The sequence below is a fragment of the Leucoraja erinacea genome, chromosome 33 (assembly GCF_028641065.1).
Source record: "Leucoraja erinacea ecotype New England chromosome 33, Leri_hhj_1, whole genome shotgun sequence".
Classification (NCBI taxonomy): Eukaryota; Metazoa; Chordata; class Chondrichthyes; order Rajiformes; family Rajidae; genus Leucoraja; species Leucoraja erinaceus.
The window spans coordinates 19,075,558-19,094,657 of NC_073409.1; the positions used below are offsets into that span (position 1 = coordinate 19,075,558).

The 19,100-nt window shown below is 44.6% G+C and overlaps 1 protein-coding gene across 2 annotated transcripts in view; it reads left to right on the top strand.

Moving 5' to 3' along the window:
• Positions 1-11,259, top strand: part of LOC129712773 (aggrecan core protein-like) — a 93,188-nt gene extending 81,929 nt beyond the window's left edge. For both annotated transcript variants that reach the window (XM_055661496.1, XM_055661497.1), the window contains 5 exons: positions 1,808-1,966; positions 3,162-3,244; positions 4,055-4,199; positions 5,526-5,708; positions 7,324-11,259. In XM_055661496.1, coding sequence (XP_055517471.1) covers positions 1,808-1,966; positions 3,162-3,244; positions 4,055-4,199; positions 5,526-5,708; positions 7,324-7,418 — 665 coding nt within the window. In that variant the 3' untranslated portion in view covers positions 7,419-11,259. The remainder of the gene's footprint in view (positions 1-1,807; positions 1,967-3,161; positions 3,245-4,054; positions 4,200-5,525; positions 5,709-7,323) is intronic.
• The last annotated feature ends 7,841 nt before the right edge of the window (positions 11,260-19,100 follow it).

Genomic DNA, 19,100 nt, shown 5'->3' on the forward strand with positions numbered 1-19,100 from the left:
ACCAAGATGCCCCATCTATGCTAGTCCCACATGCCCACGTTTGGCCCACAGCCTTCTAAACCTTTCCTATCCAAATGTCTTTTAGCTATTGTTGTTACAAGAAACTTGAACAAGTTTATCCATTTTACCGACAATAGTGAGTAGAATTGAGGATCAAACAGCTTGTAATATCTATTGACAGCAACTCGGTTTATGTTAATGTTATACCCAGAATGATTATTAACCTGTTCTTCCTGCCATCTCCTGAATCTATTCGTCTCCACACTTTTCCTTCCAGTTCATCCACTAATCTAATCTTTGAGTTTGGATCAGTCACGTGATCTATGTAGTAAGCATGTGGAGACAAGTTAAATATTTGAGTGCAGTCTTTTCATTACACAAAGTACATGGGATATACATGGGATATACATGGGATATTATCAATCAGCCCTTCAGGGTTCAAGAAGCAACAATCAGGGCCATTCCTAAGTTCTTGCGTCTGTATGAATTCAGGCCATAACAAGGTGAAAATTCTGCCATAAACCTTAACAACTTTTGCAGACGCCTGGTATACAGTGTTAACCGAATACATTAACCTTCTGTTGATCTGATTATGTCCTTGAAGTTTTAAAGTCCTTGACGTTTTGAAGTTCTTCTCCTCGTTATGAATTCATAACTTTCTCCAGTGTTTTACTGATTATATTCTGTGTTCATTGGGTGTTGTCTATTATCGTTGTATACACTGTCGATTACTATGGTGATGTACGATGGACTAACTTCTCCCTCAGCTTTCAGGCTGCATTACTGGGAGCAAGGGGAATAATGGAACCAATGTTAGAAAGTGTTATTAGAACATTATGTGTAGAGAGCTGCATTACTGCTATAGACAATAGGTGCAGGAGTAGGCCATTCGACCCATCGAGCCAGCACCGCCATTCAATGTGATCATGGCGGTGCTGGCTCGTGGGTGCCAGGAATGAACTCAGCCATGGGCGTGTGGGGAGGGTGCTAATGAGGCTGGTGTTGGTCACGTGGGATAACTGCTGGGTTGATTGGAATGGCACAGTGGCGCAGCGGTAGAGTTGCCTCTCCAGGGACATGTGGCATGGACGTAACCCCGGAAAAGGGGCAGGCAGCCGACCGCTGTGCAGCCGTCGACTGCCCGCTGCCTGGACCCGCGAGTGGCCATCTTGGCCAGGCCCAGGTGCAGACTGACAGGGAGACCCCCTCCTCCTCCCTCCCGACCCTCCCCCCTCTGTCACATGGGTGCTTTCTTTGCTGGACGTTCTCCAACAGAGGGCAGAGATTTGCAGCACTTCTCAGCAACTCACACCCAAAGCCTACAACTCCATGAACAAGGGGAGGGGTGCAACACCGCAATGAAGCAGAATTCTGCAGGGTGGCAACTGAGTGAGGTGCCAGGAGACCAGCACAGAAATAGGCTACAGCCTCCGGTAGGAACTGTGATTGCAATGGTAGGAAAATGGGTCACGTTCAAACTGTTCAAGTGAATGAACCGCAGGCTAACATGGCACGAACCACAGGTCAATTAAGAACAGGTATAAGCGATGACTAAACATTGCACTATGTACAATCACAGCAATGTCATAGATTACTGGGTGACACAGCAAGCACAGTATAGGTCAAAGCTTGGTGTTAAATCTTCCTGGTTTTAAGGGGATGATTTTATGAGAGCTTTGTGTGCTGTAATCAGTTGTTGATGATGATTTTTTGAAAGCAAATTTCTGAATGATGCTCCAGTGTGGAACTGAGCTCCAGCGATCCAGGATTGTAAGGCGGTGTGTAACGGACTCGTTTTGCTCCGTAGATGTGGAGAAGTGTGACGTTGGTTGGGCTAAGTTTCAGGGTCACTGCTACAAGCACTTTGCTGACAGACAGACTTGGGAGGAAGCGGAGCATCAGTGCAGGAAGCACGAAGCTCACCTGGCCAGCCTTATCACTCCGGAGGAACAGGCCTTTGTCAACAGTGAGTAGTATTTCAATCGTACCATGGTTCTTTATTGCCACAGCGAAATTCTTTGGCACAACCCACAAATGCACAGTCGTCATATTCTGGCGCCGTTTACAAAGAAAAAGTCCAAAGTCCACAGGAAGTACTGGAGTGCCCCCGATCCAAGTAGGCCCCAGGCTGCTGTAGGCCCCAGGCTGCTGCAGGCCCATGGCCCAACTTACTCTCCTCGCCCGACCGCCTCTGTGTATCAGAGGCACCTCCTACATCCGACCTTGATGGCGCTGGAGGCAATACCTAGTTCCCTCTCCTACCGGCCCACTCCTCGCATCCGTAGTCACCAGCAGCGGAGTTTCCGAGCTTCCCCTCTAGGCATCGGACCATAGGGTCTTCATTTGGCCACAGGATCCATCCTCGCTCTCGACCAGCCGCCGATTGTCCGCATTGTATTTGACGCATCATAAGGATCACGTGTGATGTTCAAACTGTTAATATCACGGCACCTTCTCATCTGGCCTCCTCCATCTTCTAAATGTTCCTAACTTTTTGTCTCCAATCTCAAATGAAATGTTCGGTTCTCTTCCATCAATGAACATGCTTCCAACCAGCTTTGTCACACACCAAGCACTTCCTTTCCATCAACAATGCACAATTCCTTACAAAAGGTTGCAAAACGCTTCATAAATGTTCTTGCATGTGTGCAAGTTGTTCCAATATTCATTGCCAATTTTTAGGGCCAATACAATGATTATTTTCCCTTCTTGCCTTCAATCGTATTGTCAATTCTATTTTACCTACATTACTTTGGTCAATGCTGCTTCGGATAGATGTAACATCTTTAAGAGGACACGAACTGCTAGAATAAGTCAACAGTCAAGTAGCATCTGTGGAGGGAATAGGCAGAAATACCTCTTCCGACCCAACCTGAATCGTCACCTCTCCATTCCCTCCACAGCCGCTGCCTGACCCGCTGAGTTACTCTAGGACTTTGTGTTTTACTGTCAAGAGGTATCTGTGCACTGCCTCTTTAATTTGGCGTTCAGTGGTGCTTTGTCACAGTGAAATTCCTCTCTTGCGTACAGTTCAGTGAAATCTTACTGTACATGAACACATTCGTATTTAAACACAAGAGTGAAAGAAAAGGTATATCCATAATATTTCTTCTGCCGAATACTGGCCAAAGTAAGACGTGCCTTTTGCTGTCTCTCTGCAGGTTATGCCCAGGATTATCAATGGGTTGGATTGAATGACAAGACAATCGAGGGGGATTTCCGTTGGACCGATGCCAGCCCATTGGTGAGCTTTGACTGCGGATTCACGAACTATCTCTTAAATGTTGCGCGTTCGGATTGTGCATTGTGGGTTAGGGTTGTGCAGGTTGGGTCAAGGACCTGATGGTTGTAGGAAAGTAGCTGTTCCTCAACCTGGTGGTGTGGGACTTGAGGTTTCTGCATCTCCTGCCCGCCGGTAGCAGTGTGAAGAGGCCAAGGCCCAGATGGTGGGGATCCTTGATGATATAAAACATAAAATTCCTAAGGGATTGCACAGGCTAGATGCAGGGAAAATGGTTCCAATGTTGGGGGAATCCAGAACCAGGGGTCACAGTTTAAGAATAAGGGGTAGGCCGTTTAGGACTGAGATGAGGAAAATCCTTTTTCACCCAGAGAGTTGTGAATCTGTGGAATTCTCTGCCACAGAAGGCAGTGGAGGCCAAATCACTGGATGTTTTCAAGAGAGAGTTAGATATGCAGTAGCTCTTCGGGCTAACGGAAACAAGGGATATGGGAAGCAAGTAGGAACGGGGTACTGATTTTGGATGATCAGCCATGATCATATTGAATGGCGGTGCTGGCCTGAATGGCCTACTCCTGCACCTATTTTCTATGTTTCAATTATAAAGTAAATGTAAGCTACCCACAGGAGAAATAAGAACAAAATGGTGAACCTTGGCAAATGAACGTCAAGAATCTGCAGTGAATAAATAATCAAATCTTTAACTCAGCAAACTTAATTGAAATATCACTGAAGAAGCTAGCCACAAATAGGCGTTGTTTTATCCTATATTACTTATTCCAGATAAGGTGATTCATTCTTTCTCTCGAACAGTTGTACGAGAACTGGCGGCCCAGTCAACCTGATAGTTTCTTCAGCACTGGCGAAGATTGTGTGGTGATGATATGGCATGAGGGCGGCCAGTGGAATGATGTCCCCTGCAACTACCACTTGCCTTACACGTGCAAGAAGGGAACAGGTAAGCTGGAGGCTGACTGATTTAGCTTCAATTTTGAACTTGGCAACACACCTACATTCAGGAGTGAGTTTATTGACTAGTTTAGTTTAGTTTAGAGGTACAGAGCGGAAACAGGCCCTTCGGCCCACCGAGTCAATGCTGACCAGTGGTCCCCGCACATTAACACTATCCTACACACACTAGAGACACTAGGAAATAATTGATTTTTCTTTCGTGGGATGTCATAAGAACTGATTTCTTTGCTTTTAAATGGAGGCTAAGGGATTTAGTTTAGACATTAGATTTAGACTTTATAGATACATATTTTAGTGTGGAAACAGGCCCTTCGGCCCACTGAGTCCACACTGACCAGCGATAACCCTGTGCCGTACACTAGCACTATCTCACACACTGGCAATAATTTACAATTTTTTACCAAAGCCAATTAACCTACTAACCTGTACGTCTTTGGATTGTGGGAGGAAACCGATGCACCTGGAGAAAACCCACGCTGTCATAGGGAGAATGTACAAAGTCCATACAGACAGCACCCGTAGTCAGGATCGAACCGTAGTCAGGTCTCTGGTGCTGTAAGGCAGCAGCTCCACTGCTGTGTCACCGTGACACCCTCAAAATCATGAATATCCATCAGAACTGACATATGACGTACACTCCAGAGTTTAGAGAGGGGATCTCATTGAAACATATAAGATTGTTAAGAGCTTGGACATGCTAGAGGCAGGAAACATGTTCCCGATGGTACAAAAAAAAGCTGGAAAAACGCTGAGTTTCTCCAGCTTTTTTTTGTACCTTCGATTCTCCAGCATCTGCAGTTCCTTCTTAAACAACATATTCCCGATGTTGGGGGAGTCCAGAACCAGGGGCCACAGTTTAAGAATAAGGAGTAAGCCATTTAGAACGGAGACGAGGAAACACTTTTTCTCACAGAGAGTGGTGAGTCTGTGGAATTCTCTGCCGCAGAGGGCAGTGGAGTCTGGTTCTCTGGATGCTTTCAAGAGAGAGCTAGATAGGGCTCTTAAAAATAGCGGAGTCAGGGGATATGGGGAGAAGGCAGGAACGGTGTACTGATTGGGGATGATCAGCCATGATCACATTGAATGTCGGTGCTGGCTCGAAGGGCCGAATGGCCTACTCCTGCACCTATTGTCTATTGTCTATTGTCTGTTAGATGTTCTTTTGAAAGTTGATGCCAGCAAGCAATGCAGCACAACACACACAGATGCCAGTTGAGCTATGGTGGGTTAAGGTGGGTTCAGTTTACAGTATCAACCATCAGTGGTTCTTTAAGTAATGATCTTTGTTTCCTCCTCCCCCACCCCCAACCAGTCGCATGCGGTCAACCTCCAGAGGTGAAACACGCCAAGAGCTTTGGAAAGAAGAAAGAGCGTTTTGAAATTAATTCCTTGATACGATATCAGTGTAAAAACGGATTCCTACAGCGTCATTTCCCCAACATCAAATGTCAGCCAAATGGCCAGTGGGAGCAGCCAAGGATCGTCTGCATAGACAGTAAGTAAAAAACCTCGTCACAAAGTGCTGCAGTAACTCAGCGGTCAGGCATCATCTCTGGAGAACATGCATAGGTGGCGTCATGGGTCAGGACCACACTTCAAGCTCATGTACAAATTTGAGTTTGCATTTTGTTTATTTTCACGAGTACTGAGGTACCGTGAAAAGATTTTGTTGCGTGTTAACCAGTCAACAGAATGACAATACATGATTACAATCGAGCCATCCACAATGTACAGATGCATGATAAAGGGAATGATGTTTGGTGCAAGATAAAGTCCGGTAAAGTCTGATCAAAGATAGTCCGAGGGTCTCCAATCATCTTGTGTATGGGGTGCACAGCCTAAAGTTGTAGGACTACTTGTTCTATTTGATCTTATTTGATTGTGCACGCCGGGTTGATTGCATTCATTGAAACAGGGCGGACCACCTGAAGGTTGCAATCTCCCATCCCGGGTCTCCAATGAGGTAGATAGTAGCTCAGGACTGCCCTCTAATTGGTGGTAGGATGGTTCAGTTGCCTGATAACAGCTGGGAAGAAACTGGTCCTGAATCTGGAGGTGTGCGTTTTTGCACACTTCTATACCATTTACCCGATGGGAGATGGGAGAAGATGGAATGGCCGGGGTGATATTGGTCCTTGCTTATGCTGGTGGCCTTGCCGAGGCAGCATCAAGTGTAAATGGAGTTATTGGAAGGGAAGGTTGGTTTGTGTGATGGTCCGGGCTGTGTCCACATCAGTAAAATAAAATTTGGAGAATTACGGTAATAGCCGTTCGGAGGTACTCAGGGCTATTTTTTTAACTTGTGGACATTTTTCAACATGTTGAAAAAACGTCCCGACTTACCTGATGCCCCGAGTTCCTACGGCTGGCATTACGAGCCGCTACGAAATATCTACGGGCTCGCTATGGACTCGCTATGGACTCCTACAGACATTTCCCAAGTTCGAATCAAGGGGAAAACTCGGGAGAGTTTGTGGGTAACTCGGGAAAGTGGGACAGGGCCTTTAAGATCTTGCAGCTCTCATGTACTTCTTCACCTGACACACTAACGTGTGGAAGATGTGTGCTGCACTGCCCACTGAATTGGTTCTCACACACACACACACACGCACTAGGATGCACGCAGTCCATGGATCACTCTGTCTTTATCTGCAGGTCCCAGCTCAATACTGTCATCCCAAATCGGTTACATCCCCTTTGAGGTAGTTCTTGCTCAAATCTCAAGGCTGAATAGTTACAAGGCTTGATATGCACAAGGCTAGATACGCATCCCTTACCCGCTGAGAAACAATTGTCCTGTCACCCTAACTTTGCAAGCCTTGTACAACACCACGTCACCCACCATCTCCTCACCATCTCCTCTCGTGTTGGTCGAGGGTGTGAATGAAATTAGTTCATGAGGCAAGGACTGTAGGTTTACTGTAGTTTCAAAATACAGCGCGGAAACTGGCCCTTCCGTCAGGAACGAGCCCTGGTCTCGGGCGCTGTAAGGCATCAACTCTACCGCTGTGCCACCGTGCCATCCTAACCCACGGCAAACCATGAATAATTAAACTTGTGCAAAAACGTAAAGATAAATCGCTAACTTTTTATTTCTTTTCTTTTTGCAGCCACCACGTATTACCGTAAACCTCAGAAGAGAGTTGACACAAGCAGGTCACACACTCAAAATGAATCAAGTGCTTCACAGAGCTCTGCCCCTTAAGTGTATAAAAAGTTATAATTCTGTTTCAGAACATTTATATTAAGAAAAAAATAATAATTTTGTCAGATAAGAGATTTGTTTTCCCAGCCTATATATAAAACACCAAAGCATCCCTAGATCCAATGCCTTTTTTTCTCGATTTCAAGTCAAGCATTATCATTTGGGTTGAATTCTTCAATCTGCCGTTCGTGCCTTTGGGATGAGATGCCGAAGATTTTATATTCAACCCGCCACACATCGTAAGAAGTACCGTACCAAGCTAACAGCTGGGCGGTGCCAGCTGAGATACACCAACATAGTGTCAAACAATGTTGGAATGTAAAGTGCAAACTGAATTGTTCCAAAAAAAAATGCAACACATTCACTGTTTTTAATTGTTTTCAAAATGAGAAAAAAATATATAGTTTCTATGCTGTGAACGCAAATGCAAGTGAATGTCTGGTGCAATTCAACCAAGACCATGCAGTGCATGGCAAAATGGTCTGTTATTTGTTGAGGTGCATGTTAGAAATCAAAGTGCCAACCCCCGTGTCAATTGTAGCAGTCACTTCCAGCCTTCGTAAGTGCTGTTACACAAAATAAATCTTGCATTTTCATGACCTCCGAACTGGAAAACGAGCAAAAAATAAGATGGATTTGGTTTAACTGTGAGGGGGAAAAAGAAATTATTTGACAAAATGTGTCCTTGAACATGTAAAATAAAATATAAACCGTTATATTTTATCCTGAGTACAGAAGACAATAACAGCTTTTTAAACTAATAATAATTCAATGGAGTGTGTGAGTGTGTGTGTGTGAGTGTGTGCGCTTATTTTAATGAAACTGTGAATGTTTGAGAGATTACAGCATGTGTCTGCACTCAGCTGGAAATAAGTACAGAAAAAGCTTTGCTTTTATTAAATTTTAGTTCAATGTAAAGAGGGGCTGGTGACTGTAAGCCGGTTTTGAAACTTGTGGAAACAAATTGAATCATTGACATTCCTCCCAATTTGAGCCCAACATTCAGAGAATTTCTTTTGTTTTAAAGGGAAATATCCTCTAGTAGCAACGGCAAACCTGGTTCCCTTTTAAAAAAAAAAAATTAAATTGATCTTTTATGATGCAGAAAATTAATAGTTTATAATTTTCCAATGTTATTACTGCCCATTTTAATTTTGATGAGAGAGAATTGCAGCGTCCTTCTAATCCTTGGATCTGACTTGAACCCAGATCTGGGGATGTATCTTAACTCTCTGCTCACAATCCTCGAACGGAAAGAGTTAAAGGGGGTCCATCAATAGCCAAACTGCCCCTGAGATACACTGCTGTAGGAAACAGAAGTATCACGCTCGTATTGACAGGGGCACCAAGCTCAGATGATGTTGGGATGGTTTCAAACTAAAGCAACAGGCCATGCCATGCTATGCCCACCAAGCAAGTGCATGGCACTGCCAATGTACCTCCAACTGGTGAGTTATAGCACAGATGTGTCCCCCCCCCCACCTTCCCCTCGCCGTAAGGAATATATGAAGCCACAAAACCAAATAATTTTGTACAGGTGGTACAGAGTGAAGGCAATCCTTCAGTCCGATACTCATCCACCCTAAACACAATTTCTTCACAATTTTCAGATTTCAGTTTACCGCAATGCAAAGGATTATCTAGATGCCTCCGTTATGTTATACCTGCAGCTTCAGTGCCGGGTGGTTTGATTCCATACCAAATTTGAGTCGGGAGATGTGGCCTCCAGCAGGCGATAGAGAGTCGCCCTGCCTAGTTGTAGATTGATGCTGCATCTTGGTTCGTTGCCTCTGCGACTCCTTGTTTATACCGATGTGGAATCCAAACCCTCTGCGCTGACTCTGTGAGTCAATAGTGAAAGGAAGATCCCTTTTCATAAGTTAGCCTGACCCTCCGTATTCCAGGAGCCCCTGAAATGCTATGTATGGTTGCTGGATCAACTTGCCACAGTGCACCCCCCCCCCCCCCCCCCCCCCCCCCCCCCTCCCCCACCTACTGACGCTCTCAAATCCAGATTTAAATTGGCTGGCAAGCAAAGAGAGGCGCAAGCAGGGTACCATGAGACAGTGGCAGTTCCTCAGTCAACAGGCTTGGGGTAGGAATGCAAGGAGAAAGGAATTTGTAAGGCGATGATCATTTATTGCCCTGTGGGTTTGTTCTCTGGATTTCATTGCAAACTAAATCATCTCAACTCTGCAAATCATTGGCGTTTCCAACCATTTCACATCTTTGCTTCCTTTCTTCTGAGACAGAAATGCCTCCTTGTGAAGCCTACCATCAGTTCAAACACTGGAAAATAACCCCTAATGCAAACAGCTCAGAGACGTTACAGAGGTTGATCTCGCTAAGTTTGGTTGCCAAGGCTACCAGAGCCTCACCAGCAAACGTTAGCTTGCAACGTGTCTGACCCGTTTCTTCTGCTGTTTACCAGGTGCAATACACCTGGAGAACACCTAATGTCACAAAGGAGTTCCTACAGGTAGCTGTTTTATCATCAGGACAACCTATTAAAGGAGAAATCCGTGCAAATCGTTTTTTTCTGGATAATTCATCTCTGAAATAAAAGTTGCTCAAGTTCCCCAGCACCATTACGCACACACCGATCTTAAAACCAAAATCCTGGGTTTCATAGTAGCTTTTTTCTTAATAGTAAGACTGTATCATAGCATCATCGAATCCACCATTTCGCACTTCCAGTTTTGTGGTAAAGAAGGGATAGTATTCAAACAAGAAAGAGTAATTAATTTTATTTTATTATTAATTAAAAAAAGGGATAGTATTCAAACAATCTTAAGAAATAGTTATTACCGGTAATTTTATTTTACACCAGCTTGTGATAAATAGATAATAGACAATAGAAAATAGGTGCGGGAGTAGGCCATTCGGCCCTTCGAGCCAGCACCACCATTTAATGTGATAATGGCTGATCATCCCCAATCAGTACCCCGTTCTGCCTTCTCCCCATATCCCCTGGCTCCGCTATCTTTCAGAGCCCTATCTAGCTCTCTCTTAAAAGTATCCAGAGAACTGGCCTCCACAGGCATAGAATTCCACAGGCCATAAAGAAGGGATGGAATCCAAACAATCTTAATAAATAGTGATTAATTTTATTTTACACCAGCTTCAGATCAAGAAGAGATGGTATTCAAATGATTATAAGAGGTAATAATGAATTTTATTTTATAAGACGGGATGGTATTCAAACAAACTTATGAAATAGTGATTAATTTTATTTTATACCGGTTTCAAATTTGTAAAACTGCTTTAGAAATGATTTAGATCATTTCTCCAACAAACGCTGTGAGAGTAATGGATGTGTGCACCTTGTTTTAATGTTCTTATGTACACTCTAAGCAAGCCTGAACTGAATGCTTCTAAATGTTTATAGTAGGAGCTTTGTATTTGCTGGTAAGAGAAACAGATTGTACACCCTGCTTGATAGGACTGTATGTGGTTTTTTTTTTGCCATTTTGTAACATTTATTGATTTATTTAAAACATCAGCCCACAAATGCAGGTGTTCATTCAAGCACGGCCCTATAGTAATGATGAGGAACCCCATTGAATTGTGTACAATAAACTGTATCCCATGCTGCACTGACTATCAACTAACCCGGTGACTTCAGGAAAGTCTGATATTGCCTCGAAGGAGAGGGAGAGAGAGGGAGAGAGCGATATTGGGAGCATGTGTGCATGTTATGCATGTGTATTGTTGCCTTTTCAACAGGAGGGCTACAGCAACAATTCATTTTGCCTGCTGAACCTCAAAACAGTGAAGACTTGTTTCTAACGTGCCTTGTGGCTGTGCACATATGTATTTAAATAAAGTCACTGTCACAGAACTGGAGTCTCTGAGAGTGTAGCCATGCACGTTTTGCCTTCTTTATTAGACCACGTGTTCATCTTAATTGCGCAGCTCTGACAAAAGCCGTGCGGCACGGTGGCGCAGCGGTAGAGTTGCTGCCTTACAGCGCCAGAGACCTGGGTTCGATCCCGACTACGGGTGCAGTCTGCACGGAGTTTGTACTTTTTCCCCGCATCCTGCGTGTGTTTTCTCCAGCTGCTCCAGTTTCCTCCCACACTCCAGAGACATACAGGTTAATTGCCTTGGTATAATTGTATCAATGTAAAATTGGCCCTAGTATGTGTTGGGTAATGTGTGGGGGTCGCTGGTCGGTGCGGACTAGGTGGGCCGAAGGGCCTGTTTCTGCGCTGTATCTCTAAACTAAACTCAACTCAAAACTAAAAGTCCCTCTCACTCAGTGATTATGTTTTAACCCAAACTATTGCACCTGGAGTGATTGTAAAATGGCCCAAATCTGCAGCTTTGACGACAAGAGCATTAATTTACAGCTGCCTAGGAAGGAACTACAGATGCTGGTTTCCACCGAAGATAGACAGAAAATGCTGAAGTAACTGTCTGAGACAAGTCTGACCCGAAACGTCGCCCATTCCTTCTCTCCACAGATGCTGCCTGTCCCGCTGAGTTACTCCACCATCTTGTGATTAACTTACAGTTTCACTGGCTACTCGTCATCGAGGTGATTATATTTCCAAACAAGTCCTCACTTCTAACAAAGATTTCTCTCCAATCAATAAATACTTAGCAGCGGCAACAAGCAGCAGTGGCTTGCTTGCTCTGCCATCAATGACATCCATTTACATGACATCCATTTAACACACGTACCCATAGTCCAATTTTAAACCTTCTATTCTTAAGACTGCTGTTGAAGTTTCACTCTGGTTGTATAAACATGGGAATCTAACTGTACATTCTATTGAAGGATGTGAATTTTTACAAAGGAACAGAATCGAGTCATAGAATGGAGCGGCACGGTGGCGCAGCAGTGGAGTTGCTGCCTCACAGCGCCAGAGACCCGGGTTCAATCCTAACTATGGGTGCCGTCTGTACGGAGTTTGTTCATCCTCCCTCTGAACTCATGGGTTTTCTCCGGGTGCTCAGGTTTCCTCCCACACTCCAAAGACGTACGGGTTTGTAGCTTAATTGGCTTTGGTAAAATTCTTAAATTGTCCCTAGTGTGCAGGGTAGTGTTAGTGTACGGGTGATCATTGGTTGCCATGGACTTGATGGGCCAAAGGGCCTGTTTCATAGAATCATAGAAAATAGGTGCAGGAGTAGGCCATTCGGCCCTTCGAGCCTGCACCGCCATTCAATATGATCATGGCTGATCATCCAACTCAGTATCCTGTACCTGCCTTCTCTCCGTACCCCCGATCCCTTTAGCCACAAGGGACACATCTAACTCCCTCTTAAATATAGCCAATGAACTGGCCTCAACTACCTTCTGTGGCAGAGAATTCCAGAGATTCACCACTCTCTGTGTAAAAAATGATTTTCTCATCTCAGTCCTAAAAGATCTCCCCCTTATCCTTAAACTGTGACCCCTTGTTCTGGACATCCCCAACATCGGGAACAATCTTCCTGCATCTAGCCTGTCCAACCCCTTTAGAATTTTCTAAGTGTCTATAAGATCCCCCCTCAATCTTCTAAATTCTAGCGAGTACAAGCCGAGTCTATCCAGTCTTTCTTCATATGAAAGTCCTGACATCCCAGGAATCAAGTCTGGTGAACCTTCTCTGTACTCCCTCTATGGCAAGGATGTCCTTCCTCAGATTAGGAGACCAAAACTGTACGCAATACTCCAGGTGTGGTCTCACCAAGACCCTGTACAACTGCAGTAGAATCTCCCTGCTCCTATACTCAAATCGTTTTGCTATGAATGCTAACATACCATTTGCTTTCCGCATTGTATCTCTAAAGCCTAAAAATCTAAAAATCCAAAAAAAGAAAACTCTGCAGCGCGGAAGCTGTCCCTTGCCCATGCCACCCAAGTTGGTATTCTGGGCTAGTCGCACTTGGCCTATTGCCTCCTAAACCCTCTACATTCTCTGCGATTCATCCCAAACTATTGTTTTGAAGTCTGCTAGTTTCGCAAAATTAATTTCTCCAGTGCTGATCCAGTTTTTTTGGGAACGACACCTTGCCATTAATAACTGCACCCAGTGTGGCACAAGGGAATTGGTATTAACTGGTTCAAACACAATTGAGTCTGGGGTCTTCTGGGAAAGATTCGCCTATCAACCTCCGATCTAAAAGCAAAACCCGCAGATGCAGTGAATAAGCACGAGAACCAAATTGCTGGAAATACTCAGCAAATCTGCCAGCATCTGTGGAGAAAAAAAAAAAAACAATACTGCTATAACATTTTTCACCAGAACTCCCAATCTGGACAAACATGATGCTGATTTAATATCCATCACTTTTGTGAGTTGAGAAAAGACACTCATGCAAAGAAGGATGTCAATGTTCCGTTTCGGGACATTTGACAATAAAACACTCTTGACTCGTGAACACCTCTTGAACATCTTTGCAAGAGTAATAGACAGATCAGGTAGATGACCCAGTGTAGGGGAATCAAGGACAGGAGGACTAAGGTATAGGGAAAGATTGAAAAGGAACCTTAGGGACAGCAGAGGGGGGTGGGTACATGGACCTAGCTGCCAGAGGGAATAGTTGAGGTAGAAACTATAACATTTAAAATATATTTAGACAGGTACATTGATAGGAAAGGTTTTTATGGGCCAAACGTGGGCATGTGGAACTAGTGTAGATGGGGCTCATAGGCTGGCCTGGGCTAGTTGGGCCAAAGGGCCTGTTTCCATGGCATATGATTCCAATCATTCACAACCTCCAATATTTCGACGTTGTTTTGTCCGACATTTTTACAAATTTCAATTTTTACAGAAATAGTTTCTGAAAGACACCACAGAACCCAAGCTTATAATATTATAATCCAAGAGATGTCAGAAATGGCTAACTGTATACCTGGACATTTGAACCGTCCTTTTGCTAATCCCTAGCATTATTATTAGGAAACCAGTTCACTGCAAAATTCATTTGGACAAAAATAATGACAGAAGATTGGGTCAGAAAGTGCTCCAGAAAAATCTTTTTAAAATGAACGCACGGTGGATTAGCAATAGGGCTACTGCCTTACAATGCCAGGCACCCGGGTTTGATTCTGACTACGGGGGTTGTCTGTACAGGGTTTGTACGTTCTCCCCATGACCTGCGCGGGTTTTCTCCGAGATCTTCGGTTTCCTCCCACACTCCAAAGTTGTACAGGTTTGTAGGTTAATTGACTTGGTGTAAGTGTAAAAATTGTCCCTAGTGTGCGTAGGATAGTGTGCGGGAATCGCTGGTCAGTGCGGACTCAGTGGTCGAAGGACTTGTTTCCGCACTGTACAGTATCTCTAAATTAAACTAAACTAAAAATTTACTCGAGGAATATAATAAAATAGTGGTGATTCAGGAATCATGTTATTGCTTATATTATACAATAAAATTACATTTTAATCCTTCTGGGTCAATAACTAGGCTACAGACACTCACTGTATCTTGGATATGGAGAGAATGGTTCCACTAGTGGAAGAGTCTAGGGTTAGAGGCCATAGCCTCAGAATTTTAGTTTAGTTTAGTTAAGAGATTCAGCGCGGGAACAGGCCCTTCAGCCCACCGGGTCCGCGCCGACCAGCGATCCCCGCGCATTAACACTATCCTACACACACTAGGGACAATTTTACATTCATACCAAGCCAATTAACCTACAAACCTGTACGTCTTTGGAGTGTGGGGGGAAACCGAAGATCTCAGAGAAAACCCACGCAGGTCACAGGGAGAACGAGCAAACTCCGTACAGACAGCGCCCGTAGTCAGGATCGAACCCGGGTCTCTGGCGCTGTAAGCGCTGTAAGGCAGCAACTCTACCGCTGCGCCACCGTGCCGGCCCTGTATTAAAGTACAATTAAAGGACGTTCTTTTAGGAATGAGATGAGGAGAAATTTCTTCACTCAGAGTGTGGTGAATCTGTGGAATTCAAAGTCAATGTATACATATATATATATAAGGCAGAGATAGGTAGATTCTGGATTAGTACAGGTGTCAGAGGTTATGGGGAGAAGGCAGGAGAATGGGGTTAGGAGGGAGAACTAGATCAGCTATGATTGAATGGCGGAGTAGACTTGATGGGCCGAATGGTCATGACTGACCATGGGAGATGCATCCTAGTTGTTGGCTGCTTGCTCCAAACCTGGACTAGAGCAGCAGGTGATGTGTGGTCGGATGCAAGCCTGGGCGATGTCATATGGAGGACAGGCTGTTGCCCAGGCAACACGTCCACCCTCTCCACGTCACTGATCGATCCAAAGGAACAGCAGGGCCATTACAGTTGGCACCAGTGCCATCGCAGGAGCTGCCAGAGCGAGGTTGTAGACAACGACGAACTGCCTTAGGGGCTCCGGCTCCGGATTTTCTTGAGGTTTACTCCTGGAGCTTTTTCCATGACTGGGTATGGCCACAAGGCAGTGAAGGTTTTAAATCAGAGTTTTCCCTCTCCTAGACGGACTGCCTCCCCAGGCTCACGAGCCCCATCTGCCCGAGACTCATGGGGGCGGGAGCTTCCTGTGCAGGTCTGTAGCACGTACCCACTGCTCTCTAAACTAAACTAAACTAAACTAAACTGCTACATTCCATGTCCCTACTTTTAGACTTTGGCTGCAGTTGGTTCCCTGTCACCTCATTAGCACAATTCATATCCCTATTTACTAGTTATAAGCCCTCACTATTCTTGCCCCTGCAGTATTGACATCACATTGATGTGGATTACCTGGGTCATTATTACATTGCTTTCTGTAGGGTTTTGCTATACACTTTGGCTCCCCCACTTCCTCCATGTTGAAGGCTATATTTCAAATGTACCCTTCATGGCTGCTTGGCAACGCCATAAAGAAACATTAAAAAATTACTTCAGAAATACAATTCTCCCTTCACTTGGTCATCTGCATAGCCTTTGTCATTTGTTGAGCAACCTCATTCAATGCGATACAATACGATATGATTAAACTTTATTGATCCCAGGAGGGAAATTGATCTGCCCGCAGTCATAAAAACACAAAATACATGAAATATGAAAATTAAAGTGATGTTTAAAGGATTGGGAATGTGCAGAGATTGGGAGGAGGAGAGGGAGAGGGGGGAAGGGGGGGAGAGTCAGTACCCCACGACAGAAGGGTTGTACAGTTTGATTGCCACAGGGAAGAAGGATCCCCTGTGGCGTCCTGTGCTGCATCTTGGTGGGACCAATCTGTTGCTGAAGGTGCTCCTCAGGTTGACCAGTGTGTCATGGAAGGGGTGAGCTGTATTGTTCAGGATGCTCTGCAGTTTGAGGAGCATCCTCCGCTCCAAGACCAACCTCCCATGAATCCAACTCCACCCCCAGGACGGAGACAGCCTTCCTGGTGAGTTTATTGATCCTATTGGCGTCCCAGGCCTTTGCCCTGCACGTCCAGCAGAGGGCAGCGAACAAGGTGGCTATATGGTTATGATGGCTCTATAATTGAGAAGGGTGATCGATAGTTGGCATGGACTCTGTGGACCAAAGGTCATGTTTCTATGCTGTATCTTTTGATCAAAAACCCAAATTAAAACTGGGAACAAAATTAGTTCAATTAACCCTTTTCCATTGCAGGCATAACTCCATTATAGACGGACAAAAGTATCCTAAACAAATATTTACTAAAATGGCACTGCAATAGTCAACAGCTCTTCCTGAGTCTGGTGAGTAAAATCTCTTACCAGGTTATTACAACATACTGCAGATAACATCTCTTTCCATATCAGCCACACTTGATCCATTTCAGACTTAAGAAGGATTCCTCGAGTCACACAGCATAGAAACAGGCCCTTCGGTCCAACTTTGCCATGCCGATCAAGATGTCCCATCTACACTAGTCCCACATGCCTGCCTTTGGCCCATATCCCTCTAAACTTTTCCATGTACCAATCCAAATGTCTCTTAAATTATATTATTATGGCTAAATTACTGCACTAATAAAACAGAACCAGGAGCTATTGAGCTTTATTCCAATCCCCACTCTAATGGTGATGCAAATTTAGTTAATTGACATTATTTAGAATATACAGTTAATTAATGAAAAGAAATATCACTGGTTGCTAATGGAAACAGTTCTTGTAGCATTGGAACGCTATACTCTGTCTAATTCATTCCATTGAATGCAGAGTAATGAATATTGAGGGTAGAATGTGAAGTGGATGTGGAGAGGATGTTTCCACTAGTGGGAGAGTCTAGGACCAAAGGGCACAGCATCAGAATTAAAGGACGCTCTTTGTGGAAGGAGATGAGGAGAATTTCTTTAGTCAGAGGGTGGAGAATCTGTGGAATTCTTTGCCACAGAAGGCAATGGAGGCCAAGTTAATGGATATATTTAAGAGAGATAGATAGATTATTGATTAGTACGGGTGTCGGGGGTTATGGTGGAAAAGACAGGAGAAGGGATTTAGGGGGGAGAGATAGATCAGCCATGATTGAATGGCAGAGTAGACTTGATGGGCCGAATCGCCTAATTCTATTCCAATCACTTATGATCTTATGATCTTATGCATCAACAGTGGCTATTCAAACTCACCATATCTATGATAGATACAAAATGCTGGAGTAACCCAGTGGATCAGGCAGCATCTCTACAGAAAAGGAACGGGTGACACTTGGGTCGGAAGCTCTCTTCGATAGAAGTGGCTGCTGGTGGGGGGAACTAGAGTCAAGGAAAGGCCAGAACACATCAGGACCAGCAACAGATGACCTCAGGAAGGGTGGAGTCCATAATGGCCCATTGTTGGCTGGGAAAGATGAGCTGACGAGAAGGAAGACAAGAATTCGAATGGCGGTGTACAGGAAACTCAGCGGGTCAGGCAGCATTTCTGGAGAAAAGGAATAGGTGACTTTTCGGGTCAAGACCCTTCTGACCCCGCTGAGTTACTCCAGTTTTCAGTGTCGATCTTCGATGCTAACTATAATACTGGTAGGACAATGATTAAGAAAGAACTGCAGATGCTGGAAAAATCGAAGGTAGACAAAAATGCTGGAGAAAACTAGCGGGTGTGGCAGCATCTATGGTAGGACAATGATGGTGGGGGAGGCAGGGAAGAGAGGCGAAGGAATACAGGAATTGCTTGAAATGTTTTTAATTGGCACTATCGGAAAAGAGCTACCCAGTCTAATCCCCCCCTTGGTCGATGTCCCTGCAGGTCACAGATCTTCCTCTGTGCTATTTCTGCTTCTTTCCCTTTCTAACAAATCAATCTCTGTCATCATCTGGATGAAAATATGTTATCTCAGCTTTTAGTATTAGAGTTCCAGCATGGAAACAGGCCCTTCGGCCCACCAAGTCCCACTCCGATCATCGACCACCCGTTCGAACCAGCTCCATGTTATCCCACTTTCTCACCCACATCGACATGTTGAGGACATTTGATTTTGCTGAGGCCCGACTAACCTACAAACCCGCACGTCTTTGGAAGGCGGGTGGAAACCAGAGCACCCTGGAAAAACCCACACGGTCACAGGGAGAAGGTGCAAACTCCACACAGACAGCACCTGAGGTCGTGATCGAACCTGGGGCTCTGGCGCAGATGAGACAGCAGCTCTACCAGCTGCACTTCTGTGCCTCCCTCGTTCTTTCAGCAATAAAATGACCTCTCCACATTTGTATGCTCTGGAAAATATAATTCCTTTCAATCTCCTGCACTTTTTGGGGTAGATTTAAATTGAACCTGAGTCTTCTAGCTTGTGTTCACTGTATGTTC